The following is a 14,299-nucleotide window of genomic DNA, read 5'->3' on the forward strand; positions in this document are numbered from 1 at the left end:
ATGAGCCTCTTCTCACAATTAAAATAACTGTCATTTTTTAAAAGGACCCAATGATTTGTTAATGTGACAGTGACATTGCAGGCATGTTTTAAAAACAAAGTATTTAGAGATACATATAAGTTGTTATCTGCATGTTGATGGTATGTAAGGTTCACTGTACTATTTACTTTTGTAGAATGTTTAAAATTTTCCTCAATGAAATAAACAGAATAAAATAACTTTTAAAAAAGGCAGCAATAAGGAAATGAAATTTCCTAACCAAGAGAACCACTAGCATGAAAATACCTGATTATAGTTTAAACATGTAAAATGTAACATTTTAGCCATAACTGATAAACATGTCACATCACTTATTTCACTTGAGAGAAAGCTGCTGAAAAACTAATTATTAACTGGGCTTGCATCTGAAAAACAATATGGAGAAAATTACATGGACAGTCTAAGTTTGCTATGAAAACAATGTACTTTTATTAATTAAAAGTCAAAAAGAACAAAAGGGAAATTTCACAACCTTTGTTTGCAACTATATAATCTTTATGTAGAAAAACTATAAAGTGACAGTCTGATCTGGAAAGCAGCTCAACAATAAACCTAATCCTTACATCAAAATAAATTATAGAATCAGTTCACCCAAAAGAAATTGTCTTGCTGTAGAATATTTTAGCCCAACTGATTTCAACTATATTATTCTCATTTCTGACAAACTGTCTTTCCTGATATTTCAAATCACCGGAGATGTAACAGACAAGAACCCGTTGAAGTAAAATAATAAAACACAAATACTCCAAGCACAATTACATGTGACATGATGAGTGCATTTAATCTACAATCTACAAAACTATACAAATTACCAATTATACATATAATCCATTTACATTGAAGCTCCATGAGGTGGTACTGAATAAACACTGAGGCATCAAATTTTCAACAATGGAACAAGGCTCACGGAACAGCAGCACATTCCCACCTTTTAGTCTATCATCTCAACACTTCCCCTGGAATTTGCACTTATTTATATATTATCTAAGTCCTACGAAGTTGGTAACAAAAATTTTAAAAGTCAAAAGGATAATGAATTAAACACTCCCTAAAATCTATTCTAAAACATGCGTGTGAAATAATGAAGACACCAAGCACTTTGTAAATGTGAGATTTTACAGTCACATGTTCCTTTAAACTTATACTAGTATCCTCACTAGTATCTGCACAATTTTCTGTAATAAAGCTTTTCACTAAAACTTAATAGAAGAGGAAAACAACAAACAAAAAAACCTTATTTTTAAACTGTACAGTCTTAGAAAAGTGGTACTATTTATTTTTAAAACCAACTTTTTCTGCTAAAGAAATCACACTGTGTGGTCAGAACAGTTTAAGTCACTTTGGCAATACAGAGATTTATTTACCCTTATTTTGAATAACAATGATGATGATAAACTATTGTCATGGTCATATTTTTCAGAACTTATGCCACCATGGAGGCAAATGTGTACAGAATATTTCTAATAAACCTAAATTTAATCACAGTTAAAATTTCTCAAAAGTATTTTCAAGTGCTCAAGAATATTAAAGTTTGGGGGGATATACATAAGTCATAAATAAGCAAGTATTCCCTCCAAGATTCATTAATTGGGATAAAGTCTCAGGGTAAGCCCACAAGAATGGTCTGCAATAAAGAAAAATCAGGTCTGTGTAGAGTAACGTCTGCCACCTTTAGCAGAAAAGCCAATAATATTCTGAGCCAAATAAAAGCATCTTTTGATTCAGCACTTTCTGTTGTGTTAGTTTTAATTTCTAACTTCTCAACATGTTATAGCTCAGAAATTCCCATATGCTTACTATCTATAACAAGGAACTATATCGTTAAAGAAAAAACTCAGAGACATGATCATTTTCCATCATAGGTCTGTCTCTCTTTGGTAAGAAACAGACCAACACTTACTTATTTTCTCTCACCTACAGAAGAGAGGGGAGTTAAATGTCATTAACCTAGTAAACAATTCCTGTGTATAAACATTAAGTTGGAGGGTAAAGAGCCTAAATCATGCCCTGAACAACTCTAGCAAGTAGCTGTGGTAGAGGACAATAGGTGTCCACAGATAGAACATGATCTTTCCTGTAACTGGAAGACCATGCCTATGAACATTCTAGTGAACCTATAGAAATTTTGCTCTGTAACTTGAGTGTCCTTCGGACAAGAAACATGAATAATGTTATTATTAAAATATGGTAGAATATCTTCCCCCTTATAAGTCACCAACTTCTGATCCCATTAAACTTTCATAGAATCCATGGGGGTATTAAGTAGGTTTACTCTAGATATTCTGTCATGAAGTAAAACTGGAAATAACCTATCTAATAATACCACTAAAAATTCAAGAAAAAAAAATCCAATACAATCTAATACGTACATTAACAAATTTCACAGAATATATATTCTATCAGGCCTAAGAAATCCTTACCCACCCAACCAAAAGAAAGTCAGTTTCACCCACTGTAAGATAAACTATGATACTTGTATGTGGATCCAGAAAAAAAGAACTGCTAAACTCCAATGTAGTAGGAAAAATATTACAAATAAGCACCCAAAACTGACCTAAAATTTTCTACTCAATCCTGCAGGATGTCTTTTTTTAAAGAGAGAGAAATAAGCATCCCTTGCAACTTGACTGGAAAGATTATTACCTGACCAATTATTTCTAAGCCTATACTAGAAACTAGTGTAAGATGGAATGCCAAAATCACCACCAACTCGACACTACCGTTATTTTTGCAAAGAAAGGTAGTTATATAAAATTCCATTCTCCCAGGCAATGAACAGGAGAGAAAAACATGTTATTTTTTAAATGGCTACATTTATAGGTTTTTGAGTATCAGCACCAAATGTTCACTTTTAATTATTCTGAACAAATTTTTAGGAATTAATGTTTCCTAACAAAATGGACTAACAAAACAGTGAATAAGGAAATGACTTTGAAGCAATATTTGCATGCTGATAAGAACCATCAAGTAAAACAGCGATTGGTTCATTTCCAAAGCTACTGTGGGTGTGCACCGTTTGGAAATAGTGTATCTCACTGCTCAGCTAATATAGCTACTCTCCAAACCATGGGTACAGCATATCTTATTTTGTGACTAGGCAAGATTAAGTAAAACAAGTTGAAAAGATTTTTTAAAAAAGCAAGTTAAATCAAAATAATCCATTGTTAGAATAGTTTTCTACTTTCTCTTTTAGGGAGGAAAAAACCCATCAAACCACTGTATAAAGTGTCTACATAAAAAATTGAAATCAAGATTCACAAATAATAGTGTCAGTTCAATTCTACATAACCCTTTATTATATTTATAGCAGTATTATGACCAACATTACACAAGTTTTATTTCTTCCTCATATCGTAGCAAATTTATTTTCATAAGAGTTCAACTCTGCAAATGGTTTAAATCAACTTTTTGAACCTTGAATTTACAAACCATTAGATACTAAGTTTCCTGAAATACATTTTATTTTAAAATTTTACTTAAAGCTACAACTAAACCCAAGTCTCTTGGGGGCGGGGGTGGGGGGAGTAGGCGGGGAACCAACTAAGCTGTTTAAACAGAAACTTGTAAAAAATATTCTGATGCCAGTGTTTGAAAGATAGCCTACAGAAGATTATAAAAGGTCAACGATCATACAAGAGAATTATTCTATGGCCAAACCGTGTTAGAAAATTTGTTTGACAAATAAACTTTTTTCATAATAGAAGAGGAATTGAAAAGATATTTAATTTCCCCCTAAAAGTAAGTAGTTGCTCAGAACATAGGTTGGATGTATGGAAATCATATTGCTTCTGTGAAAAAATGTTTTATCCAGGCATTCCACTAACAAAACGCCATGCCATATCTACCTAGTCTTTGATATGTGGGTATTAGTATTACCCAAGAGAAACTTATCAAAGAAAATGGTTAGCAAACCACCAAATAGGAGTCTCAGGCTCCTTAATTTGGATAGTCATCTTAGTAAATATAAAACTTAAGCTACTTGAACACTGGGGCTTATAAAGTGCATCAGGTATAAGAAACACAACAGTAGTGTGAAACTCAGTAGGACTTTAAGGGACTTAATATCACCGGTGGGGCAAAAAAACAACATTATAGTTTTCTGTTCAGATTTTATTTGAAATCTAATTCAAATTGTCAAAGCTACAAAAGGGGGGAAGACATCTGTATTATTTTTGCTAAGTCACAACATCCTAAAACAAAATACTACTACTGTCAGCAGATCCATTATACACATTTCTGATGAAATCCATTAGAACAATAAAAATTTCATCTTGAGAAATAGCCACAATGAAAGTAATTTACACAATATAAAACAATGACATCTACAGATGCAGTTGCTCATGAGTTTACACATGCATACACAAACAAACAAACAAAAAACCCCAGGAATGCTCTTTCATTTGATTTTTTGTTTTTGTTTTTTTAAAAAACAGACCATTCAGGCACAAAACAAATCGCATTTCCAATAAGTGACAGCATCTTAAAAATTTACGTCAGTGTTTGTTTTTCTTTGACTTTTTATGAGACCTGTGTGGAGATCTGGACTGGGATCTGGACTTCTTCCCTGATTTTTTAGGGGATCTAGACCGTGATCGCCTAGACCTCTTAGGTGTCCTTGAACCAGATGGTGATCTAAGGAAACAAAAAAATCCCAATTGATAAAGAAAGAACTCATGTGATCAAAACTGATTATCCTTAAACTATTGAAAATGACCTTTAACAGAGCATGGTGAAAAAATCACTGGAATAAGACTATGAACCTCTAAACTTTAAACTCTATTATACATACACACACACGGATTTATTTTGTACTTACTATGCACTGCATCAATGATCATCAGTAGAGCACTTGTTTACAAAGACAGATTTCTGTGCCTTATCACTGCTCTACTGAATCAAAATCTCTGGAGGTTAGAACTAAGAATTCGCATTTTTAACAAGCTCCCCAAGTGACCGATAACCCCCAAATTTGAACCTTTAATCTACAAGATAAAGTTCAAAGTTGCACCTAAGATCATTCGCAAAATTTAAAAAACACAGCAGCTTTGAAGTTTATCACCTTGAAGCAAACAACTACTGCAGTATCGTTCAAGGGCATCATTTAAGACATTATAATTTTGTAAGTGCTGTGTATGAAGATTACTCAAACCAATAAACACACATGTACATATACATACATATATAACACATACATACATATATATGCAAGTGCCATTTAGAAAAGGAGAAAGGTATCTATTCTATAAAGATTTCACTAAAAATAGTTACAGTAATAAAGTATTAGCATATAAAGCAGTTTTAGCTCTTAGGAAAATTCCTCTATGTATCACCAGATAAATAATACATTTCTGAACCATTTTTCTGGAACTAAAGGAAAAAAGTATATGAAATACTAAAATACATACTGAAAAAAATGTATTTATGATATGTATTTCCAAAAGTATCTACCCAAGAACTTGCTAGTAATATTGCTATGGGGGAAAAATGTATGTTGCTTTCAGCTTTGACAAAAATCCAATAATATTCTATAGAAACTAAAGAACAGAATGAAAAGTAAAGCAGCTAACCCTATTCCACAGAAAACATTGGATATGATGTTTAAAATTCTTGGCTGGTCCTCACTTGTTGGAAGCCTTCACTTCAGTCATGAAAGAGATCGAGATGAGGAGGTGGGAAGGAATAACCAAAAATGAAAGTGTACCTCTTTGGTTTTCTAAAATCTTAAAAAAAAAAATGTATGCCAACCAAATTATTTTCAAAAGCTGATGAAATGACAAGGAAACTAGTATCTGAAATATTAGCAAAAATGACTTGCATTTACCTTTTGGCTTTTTTGCTAACATCTCTAGGAGAATCTTTGTGAGATGACCTGGACCGTGAGCTCTCTTTATGAGATCTTTCTGAACGCTCTGATCGCTCCGATTTTGGTGATGGGGATTTCACTCGTCTACCACTGCTACTGCGAGATGGGCTGGGGGATGTACTGTGTCGCCTCTTCCTATGAAACAAAGCCCCCAAAACATTCCATAAATGAGCAAAGGATCAGGTATTCATTTTCCTTTACTAAATTAGCTATTAATTCCTACCAGCTTACTCTAACTTTTATTCTAACCATGTAATGTTACTTTTAACAATATTCAAAGTCCTTTGTAACAAGAACAAGTAAGTCTTAAAGATAGGTTGTCAAGAGACAACAACTGAATTCAACTAAATTGGATTTTCTCTTTGCAATGAGAGAGGTTATTAAAACAACTGGCAAAATTCAATTAAGGTCTCTGGATTAAATATCAGTTTTTTTAAATGTTAATTTCCTAAACTGATTATTTTTATTGTGGTTAAATGAATGTGGTTAAGAGAATGGGGCATCATGTTGGCAAATTATTCTTAAATGGTTGGAGATGGGACAGAAGAGGAAGAATAAAGCGAAAGTAGAAATACTTTAACATTTGGGTAATGTGGGTAAAGGGTAACTATCAATTATACTATTCTTGCAACTTTCCTATAAATCTAAAATTATGTCATAATAGTAATAAAAGACAAAAAAGTAGCAAACTTTTAACCAATTGGCATAACTTGTTATTTGTAACTATCTGTAGAGTGACTAAGCTAGATTATTATTTGCAACGGCTTGGTCTTTTTATTAGGAAAACCTCAGTTCAGTTAAAGGAAACAATTTTCTTTACTCAATCAGATTTAGGAACTGTGAGAGTAAGAAATAAAAACGGAAAGAGAAATGCTTTTGATTAGAATGAAGACTTAAAGTGACCTATGGCCTATGTAACAATCTCCTTTAAAGATAAGACTAAGACTCAAGTTGACAAGTAGCAGCCTCAAGCACAAATACTGGAAAAAAATGCTTAAATTGGATGCAACAAGGAAGATCTAGCAAAGTTGTTTTGTTACACAAGCCTCAGGTTTGATATCTAATACTGTAATTGAATTCTTGCACTGAACTAAGGCTAAGGATACCATATAAACCATGTGAAGGGATGATGCACCCAGTTAACTAAGTGCCAACTAAATGCCCCATTTCTCTGCTACTTCCGCCTTCTGCAAGCAGGACCCAAACAAGTTTATCATGAACAAACATTTCCAGTTTGCTGGCATCAATAATGAAAATATTATAAAACACCACTGCAAATCTTGAAACCACTAAATGCATTAAATATGAGAAATGTTATACCTTTCCTTCCTTGTCGGAGTACACTCATCTTTTTCCTTCTTGTCTTTGGAGCGAGATTCCAATTTTTCTTTATCTTTCTTGTCTCTTTCTCGTTCTCTTTCTAACTCTTTCTCTTTCTCCTGTTATTTTTTATAGAAAATATTAAGTTGTTTAAAAATATCAATCTGGGTTAATCTCATTTATATAACAATATTTTCTCTTATAGGAAATAATTTTTAAAATTACTACTTAAGGTACAATACTGTTTTTTAAAAAAATCTACCCCTCCAGGGAAAACTAGTCATTTCTTTTGCTTATACTAAATAAAACTAATCCTAGCAACAGCAGCTAAACATTTACTGAGTGCTTACCATAGGCCAAACAATGTACTAAACAACTTTCCACAGACCATTTCATGCAATCATTTAAAGCATCCCTAAGAAAATTATTATTATCCTCATTCTAGAGATGAAAATTGAGACTCAGAAAGATTAAGTACCATGTCCGTGGTCACATAGGAGAGTCAGGTCAGAATTTGAGACCAAGCTCTAGAATCAGAGCTCTTCCCCTACTGTCCCACCTGCCGAAAAGTTCGAATCAGAAAAAGCCAACAATGTACTGCCCTATCCATCATAAGTTACAATAAAATAGTCAGTAGAAAGTGATCCCTCTAACTATAAACAAGTTGATTTAATCAAAAAGAGCTCTTACCAAAGAAAAAAGGCTGGAAAAGGAAAATGGTTATTCATAGTATCTTCCATCAAAATTTTATGAGTGGGAAACAAGTACCAATTACACTGCAAATTTTAAATCCTAAATACAAACTGACTACATGACTCTACAATAAACCAAAAAAATAACATATTTGCATGATACAACTGTCACTTCTCATTTGAAATTCTGATTTCTGCATACAAAGGAGTGGCTACGGACAATAAATCCACAAAACTAACTAAGTTCTTCATTAACAGGAATTTCTCTATGATTTATATGCATCAAGCAAGCTATGTGATAGCTGATTCTTCTAATTTTTAAAAGGTGAAAAAAGCCTATACCAGAAGTTGGCAAACACTTTTTATACAGAGCCAGACAGTAAATACTCTATGCTTTGTGGGCCACATACAGTCTCTGTCACAACTACTCCACTCTGCCACAGCAGAGTGAAAGCCACCCTACAAAATACCTAAGTCAATGTGCATAGCTGTGTTCTAATACAACTATTTACAGAATCAGGCAAGGATCATGTTCCTTCTCTCCAATTATAATCATAGAGTGCAAGGAGACTAAAGTGGTAATGTAAGTATTATTCATTTTGTGCTTGCTACCATCAGAACAGTGAGCATCTCAAGGCGTAATAGGAATATGGGGGTATAGGTAAGCAGCATCTTTTTTTTTTTTCGAGACAGAGTTTTTCAAGCTTGTTGCCCAGGCTTTTTCAAGCTTGTTGCCCAGGCTAGAGTGTAATGGCGCCATCTCGGCTCACTGCAACCTCCGCTTCCCAGGTTCAAGTGATTCTCCTGCCTCAGTCTCCTGAGTAGCTGGGATTACAGGCATGTGCCACCATGCCCCGCTAATTTTGTATTTTTTTAGGAGAGACGGGGTTTCTCCATGTTGGTCAGGCTGGTCTCGAACTCCTGACCTCAGGTGATCTGCCCACCGCGGCCTCCCAAAGTGCTGGGATTACAGGCGTGAGCCACTGCACCTGGCCATAAGTAGCATCTTTTACAAAATCTCATTTATCTTTTTTCCAAATATATACAGTGCAACTTTTTAAAGAGTAGTGCTGAGCAGACTGACTTCTCTGGTGATCTGTAGGATGCATTTCCTGATTGATAATGAAAATGATTTCCTGATTCAGATGTCTACTTTACAGGAACCATAGTATAGCTAAAATACTTATAATGAAGAGTAACAGTAATAACAGTAGCTATTATCTAACTCATAATCTTACAAAATTGGGAATATCAACCCAGTTTCAGAGAAAAAGCAGGCTACAGTGACTTGCCTAGGAGTACACAGCAGAGAGCGGCACCACAGTTGCTCTACCAGACTCCTCCCCGACACCAGTTTTGTATATTAACAACTTCATAGTGATTGTAAGTTCCCTTTTTATGGCTCTTTCCTATTTCACTTTCTATATAATCTCATTATTATTATTACTCTTTGCAATGACAGTCAAAATTAATAGCAGTCTCAACAAAATTCCTGGAGTTCCTGGTTCTAAAATTCTCTGCATGTTCCTATAAATTTTGTGATGCACGAGAAGATAAAGTGCCTCAAACACTCAAAGCTCACCAATGAGGTATTCTACCACTTGCTGTCCCTCCTTGGAAACCATGAGAAATGAAATAAACTTCTCAACACCAGAACTTCCCAAACCCTGCCTCCATCTTTTTCTTTCTGTACCACCTCTCAGGGTTGTTGGTGTCTCACCGTCACAAATGTGACTTGTCCTGAAGGGTTTTCCAGTTTCAAAAGCATGCTGTTAGCAGAATTAATCTTCTTGTCCACAGGTAGTACCCAGAATAAAATAGTGTGCTGTTGCCTTTCAGCTCCTTTCCAATCCAAACACTTTTAAAATATCAAATTTCAAATGTTTCTAATTGTCTACCAGTATTCAAAATTTATACAAAGGATATAATTTGAAATCATTTTTAGGTATACCAATATTCTAGGTAGTCAAATAAATAACTTCAAAAAATGTGTATTGTTGGGTATACTTATTCCTTACTCGTTGAAGAAGTTTATCTCTGTAGTGTTCTACTTGCTCCTGAAAACTCTGGCCTGGTTTTTTAGGTCTTTTCCCAGATTCCAATTCATCCTGAAACTTCATAACTTTGAGCTGTGAAATAAAACATTTTAAAAATAAGCATTTTCATCATTCTAGATTCTCAAGCACTGTTTTGCTTCTTTTCTATAGCAAAATAGTAACTAATTAGTACTTAGTCAAAATATAACCTCACCTGAAGGCCAACTGTCAGACAAGTCCAACTAGGCAAAAATCAGCTGACCAGATGGGTGCCCTCTCTGGTCATGAGAGGATTCAAAAACCATGAGTCGTGCTTCATGGCTGTAAGAACCAACCCACTTACTCTCAACACAATTATAACAAATTTGGTATCTGGTTCCCCAAATCAGAAAAGCAAGGTTGCTAAAGGCAAGCACACTGCCAGCAAGATATGACAGTCAGCAGAATGCAGATAAACATCTTTAAAAAACAGGCGGGGGTGGAAGGTGGGAGGGCTGTGACATTCCGGCTCAGCTCATGTAAGACCAAACACACAAAGTTGCACACAGTCTGAAGATCTCACTCACAGTGCAACCACTAGACATCAAAACACAAAGAAAAGGTTAAATCATATTTGGAGGGTACTTTATAAGACAGTAAGAGCAAATACTGATTAAAACAGACCAGGCCGGGCGCAGTGGCTCACGCCTGTAATCCCAGCACTTTGGGAGGCTGAGGCAGGCGGATCACCTGAGGTCGGGAGTTCGAGACCAGCTTGACCATCATGGAGAAACCCCATCTCTACTAAAAATACAAAATTAGCCAGGCATGGTGGTGCATGCCTATAATCCCAACTACTCAGGGGGCTGAGTCAGGAGAATCGCTTGAACCCGGTGGGTGGAGGTTGCAGTGAGCCGAGATGGTGCCATTCCACTCCAGCGTGGGCAACAAGAGCAAAACTCCATCTCAAAAAAAACAACAAAACAGAAAAACTTCCATCTCTTATTACCTATATAAGTGGACAAAGGTATTTGTACAAAATATTCATTGTAGCATTGTTTGTAAAAACAGACCACCTAGATAGATGTTTACCCAGAGATTTCTGGCCAATACACCTACACACAAACACATACATATAATATATAATGGCAATGGATAAAGATGTGAAAAAACTAGTAAAATCAGTTACAGGGAGAGAAAAAACCTGCAATAAGTGAGCTTAATTTTGCTTTTTATTCTGGAGATATAAGTATCTTAAAATTGTGTACTATATAAAAATAGTAAAAAGAATAAATTCATTATTTATTTTGAATTTAAAAATAAAGACTTCACAAAGTAGTTAAAATAAAAACTACCCTAAGGCTTAAAGGAGCTTAAATTACCCAAAAAATTTACAAGGGTGAAATACCTTCTTCTTAATTTCTAAGGGAGGACTAATAAGGTGGAAAAGTATGAGGACCTGGAAGATCCTCCAAGTGGTAGAAAGCACATGGATCTTGGATGGTACCACTGGGCTGCCAATCTGCTCAATATTGTTCTACTCAAAGAGAAACAGGAAACATTCTTGTCCCACGAAATTGCTGTAGATGCTAACATTTTATCCTATTTTATTCAGACATTGATATATCCTTTAAATGGACTAAATGCTGCTACAGTATTTTATTTATACTTCAAAACAAGACCTCATTTGCTTTTTACCCCCTTTACTACAACTTAGTTTTTACCATTTCTCCCCATTCCAAGTGGTATTTTCTTTCTTTTTTTTTTTTTTTATTTTGAGATGGAGTCTTACTCTGTCGCCCAGACTGGAGTGCAGCGGCACTATCTCGGCTCACTACAACCTCCACCTCCCAGGTTCAAGCGATTCTCCTGCCTCAGCTTCCGAAGTAGCGGGGTTACAAGGCACATGCCACCAAGCCTGGCTAATTTTTGAATTTTTTTTTTTTTTTTTTTGGCAGAGATGGGGTTTCACCATGTTGGCCAGGTTAGTCTCGAACTTCTGACCCTCAGGTGATCCACCCACCTTGGCCTCCCAAAGTACTGGGATCACAGGCGTGAGCCGCCATGCCTGGCCCCAACTGGCATTTTCACTATTTTTGACTTCATGAATGTTTCTTCTACATTCTCCAATTTTGTCCTTTTTCCATCTGTTTTCGCTTTTTTTTTTTTTTAATTATTTTTTGAGACAGTGTCTCACTCACCCAGGCTGGAGTGCAGTGGCAGTTATCTCAGCTCACTGCAACCTCCACCTCCCAGACAGAGTCTCCCAGGTTCCTGCCTCAGCCTCCATGCCTAATTTTTGTATTTTTAGTAGAGACAGGGTTTCACCCTGTTGGCCAGGCTGGTCTCAAACTGCCCACCTTGGCCTCCCAAAGTGGTGGAATTTCAGACATATTTTCACTTCTATAATCAGGGTCTTTTATAATCAGAGCTTGATGTTCTCTCCTTCTCTTCTTTCAAAGCTCTCTAAAAGTCTACATTTTTTGTGTGTTTTAATCATGACTGCATTTAAAAAGATAAGATGTAAGGCTAAGAAAGCAAGGGGGTGGGGTGGGCAACATAAATAGCTAAGTTCATCACTGTGTGAAGCCTCTCGTGACCAAGATGACTCTTCCACAGAATGTATTTGTGGTAAATCGCTTTGGGTTAAAAAGAGTCAAACAATAGACCTGAATGTTACTTAGGGGAGAGGAGGGATTCCTAAGATCATCTTTTTAAAAATCACTATACAATTCCTACTTATAGTTCCTGTTAATATAGTCTAACCGAGGCTCAAGCACAAGTCCAAGACACACAGAAAACAGATGATCAAGGGTCTCAACACAAAAGGAAGTGGCCCATGCAATGGCTTAACCATCCCTCCCTTGTTGCCTTCAGGCAACAGACAGTTATCACCTTCCGACTCAACTGTTCACTCTTTCCTCAGGGACCAGGACAGAAAGTGATCCCTCTCTTCCAACAAGATAAAAGACCCTCCACTTGGTTCCCCACCCACTATTCTACTTGTTGGTAGAAATGGGGACAACAGAATGAGAAAAGGTAACTCCAGCCTAGGCACTGCTCTCAGTGTTATCTGAAAGATTAAGAACTGGCTTCTGGCCACCACCACATCATATAGCTACAAGATTTTTGAGTTTTTACAAAGCATGTTTTATAACACGAATCATTTGGTTTTTATTTACTCCATGCTAAAAAATGTTCAGCTATAGGTATCTTTATTAGGACACATGTGGAGATGCAAAATTATCGTATATATACTATAGAATATAATAGAACTAATTAGAGAAACTAATTTAGAACTTAATTCTTTATTTAATGGTTCTCCAATAAAAGGGTTAGTACTCACTGGATTCTAAATCTCGAAATGGATATCCAAATTTAGGGGCAGAGAAGAGAGCTAGTTGTGAAAAGCCCTGGGATAAAGCTCATGAGCCCTGAGTTCTAGTCCAAGTTTGCCACCTGTTGTGGAACTTTATTCCATATGACTAAATCTCTCAGGGGAAATACAGGAGAAGGATTAGATAATTCTAAGATGAAGCCAAGATACACATTTTAAAATCAGGACTTAGTTCATAGTCCAAATCCCGGAAAGAAAACTAAGTTGTAAGAGGCAGTACCTAAGAAAGCAGGAGAAATAATCACTGAATACATAAAGGAGAGGCTAGATTACAAAAGAGCACATGTAGTATGGAAATGTATGCATATAAGGTGTATGTGTGCAATGTGCATGCATGTGTATTGCATATACACATATACAAGGTGGAAGAATAAGATTTGTAAAAACCACCTAAGTTAACAAAAAAGCTAAATTATATGGTTTCCTCTCTTTAAGTTAATAAGGAAATAGAACATTCTAAACAGTTGGGGCATTTATATAAGGGAATAGCTTCTATTATCAAGAAAATGTATTTTTATTTAACTCGAGTCTGTTTCTACTCCAACAGTTTCATCAGGTCAGAGAAAGGCAGAGCTTCTCATAAGGTGAGAGGCGTAAAAGAGGGGCATATGTAGGTTGAAAAGGTGCACACGTGAGTGTGTTCACTGACACACATCTTATCCCCCTAAAAATCATATTTAAAATGTGTATGAATACATCCCAGGAAAAAATAAATCAACTAATCAACTCTGAAAATCCTTCATGTCTACTTATAAATGACACCACGATGACTCTACGTAAGGTTAAAACAAAATGCTGTCTCCGTTTACTTTTCAGTTCGGTGATGTCTGACAAAGAGGTGGGCAAGAACTTGTATCAGCCCAACAGTGGTTATGTGGAGAAGTGGCAATGAGGTAATCAATGTGATAGGTATCATAAGTTAGTAAGGGAGACAGTATTAACATACAGTAGGCATTCAAAAATACTGTTCAAT

The 14,299-nt window shown here is 35.6% G+C and overlaps 1 protein-coding gene across 4 annotated transcripts in view; it reads right to left on the reverse strand.

The window, feature by feature from the left end:
- Positions 1-444: 444 nt before the first annotated feature.
- The window catches only part of U2SURP (U2 snRNP associated SURP domain containing), a 57,367-nt gene continuing 43,512 nt past the window's right edge, over positions 445-14,299 (reverse strand). For 3 of the 4 annotated variants that reach the window (XM_017955813.3, XM_017955812.3, XM_003894996.4), the window contains 4 exons: positions 9,933-10,043; positions 7,223-7,341; positions 5,861-6,037; positions 445-4,671 (listed from right to left, as the gene is read on the reverse strand). In XM_017955813.3, coding sequence (XP_017811302.1) covers positions 4,533-4,671; positions 5,861-6,037; positions 7,223-7,341; positions 9,933-10,043 — 546 coding nt within the window. In that variant the 3' untranslated portion in view covers positions 445-4,532. The remainder of the gene's footprint in view (positions 4,672-5,860; positions 6,038-7,222; positions 7,342-9,932; positions 10,044-14,299) is intronic. The other variant, XM_009201576.3, reaches the window with a different exon arrangement.

This window comes from Papio anubis, chromosome 2 (genome assembly GCF_008728515.1).
Source record: "Papio anubis isolate 15944 chromosome 2, Panubis1.0, whole genome shotgun sequence".
NCBI lineage: Eukaryota > Metazoa > Chordata > Mammalia > Primates > Cercopithecidae > Papio > Papio anubis.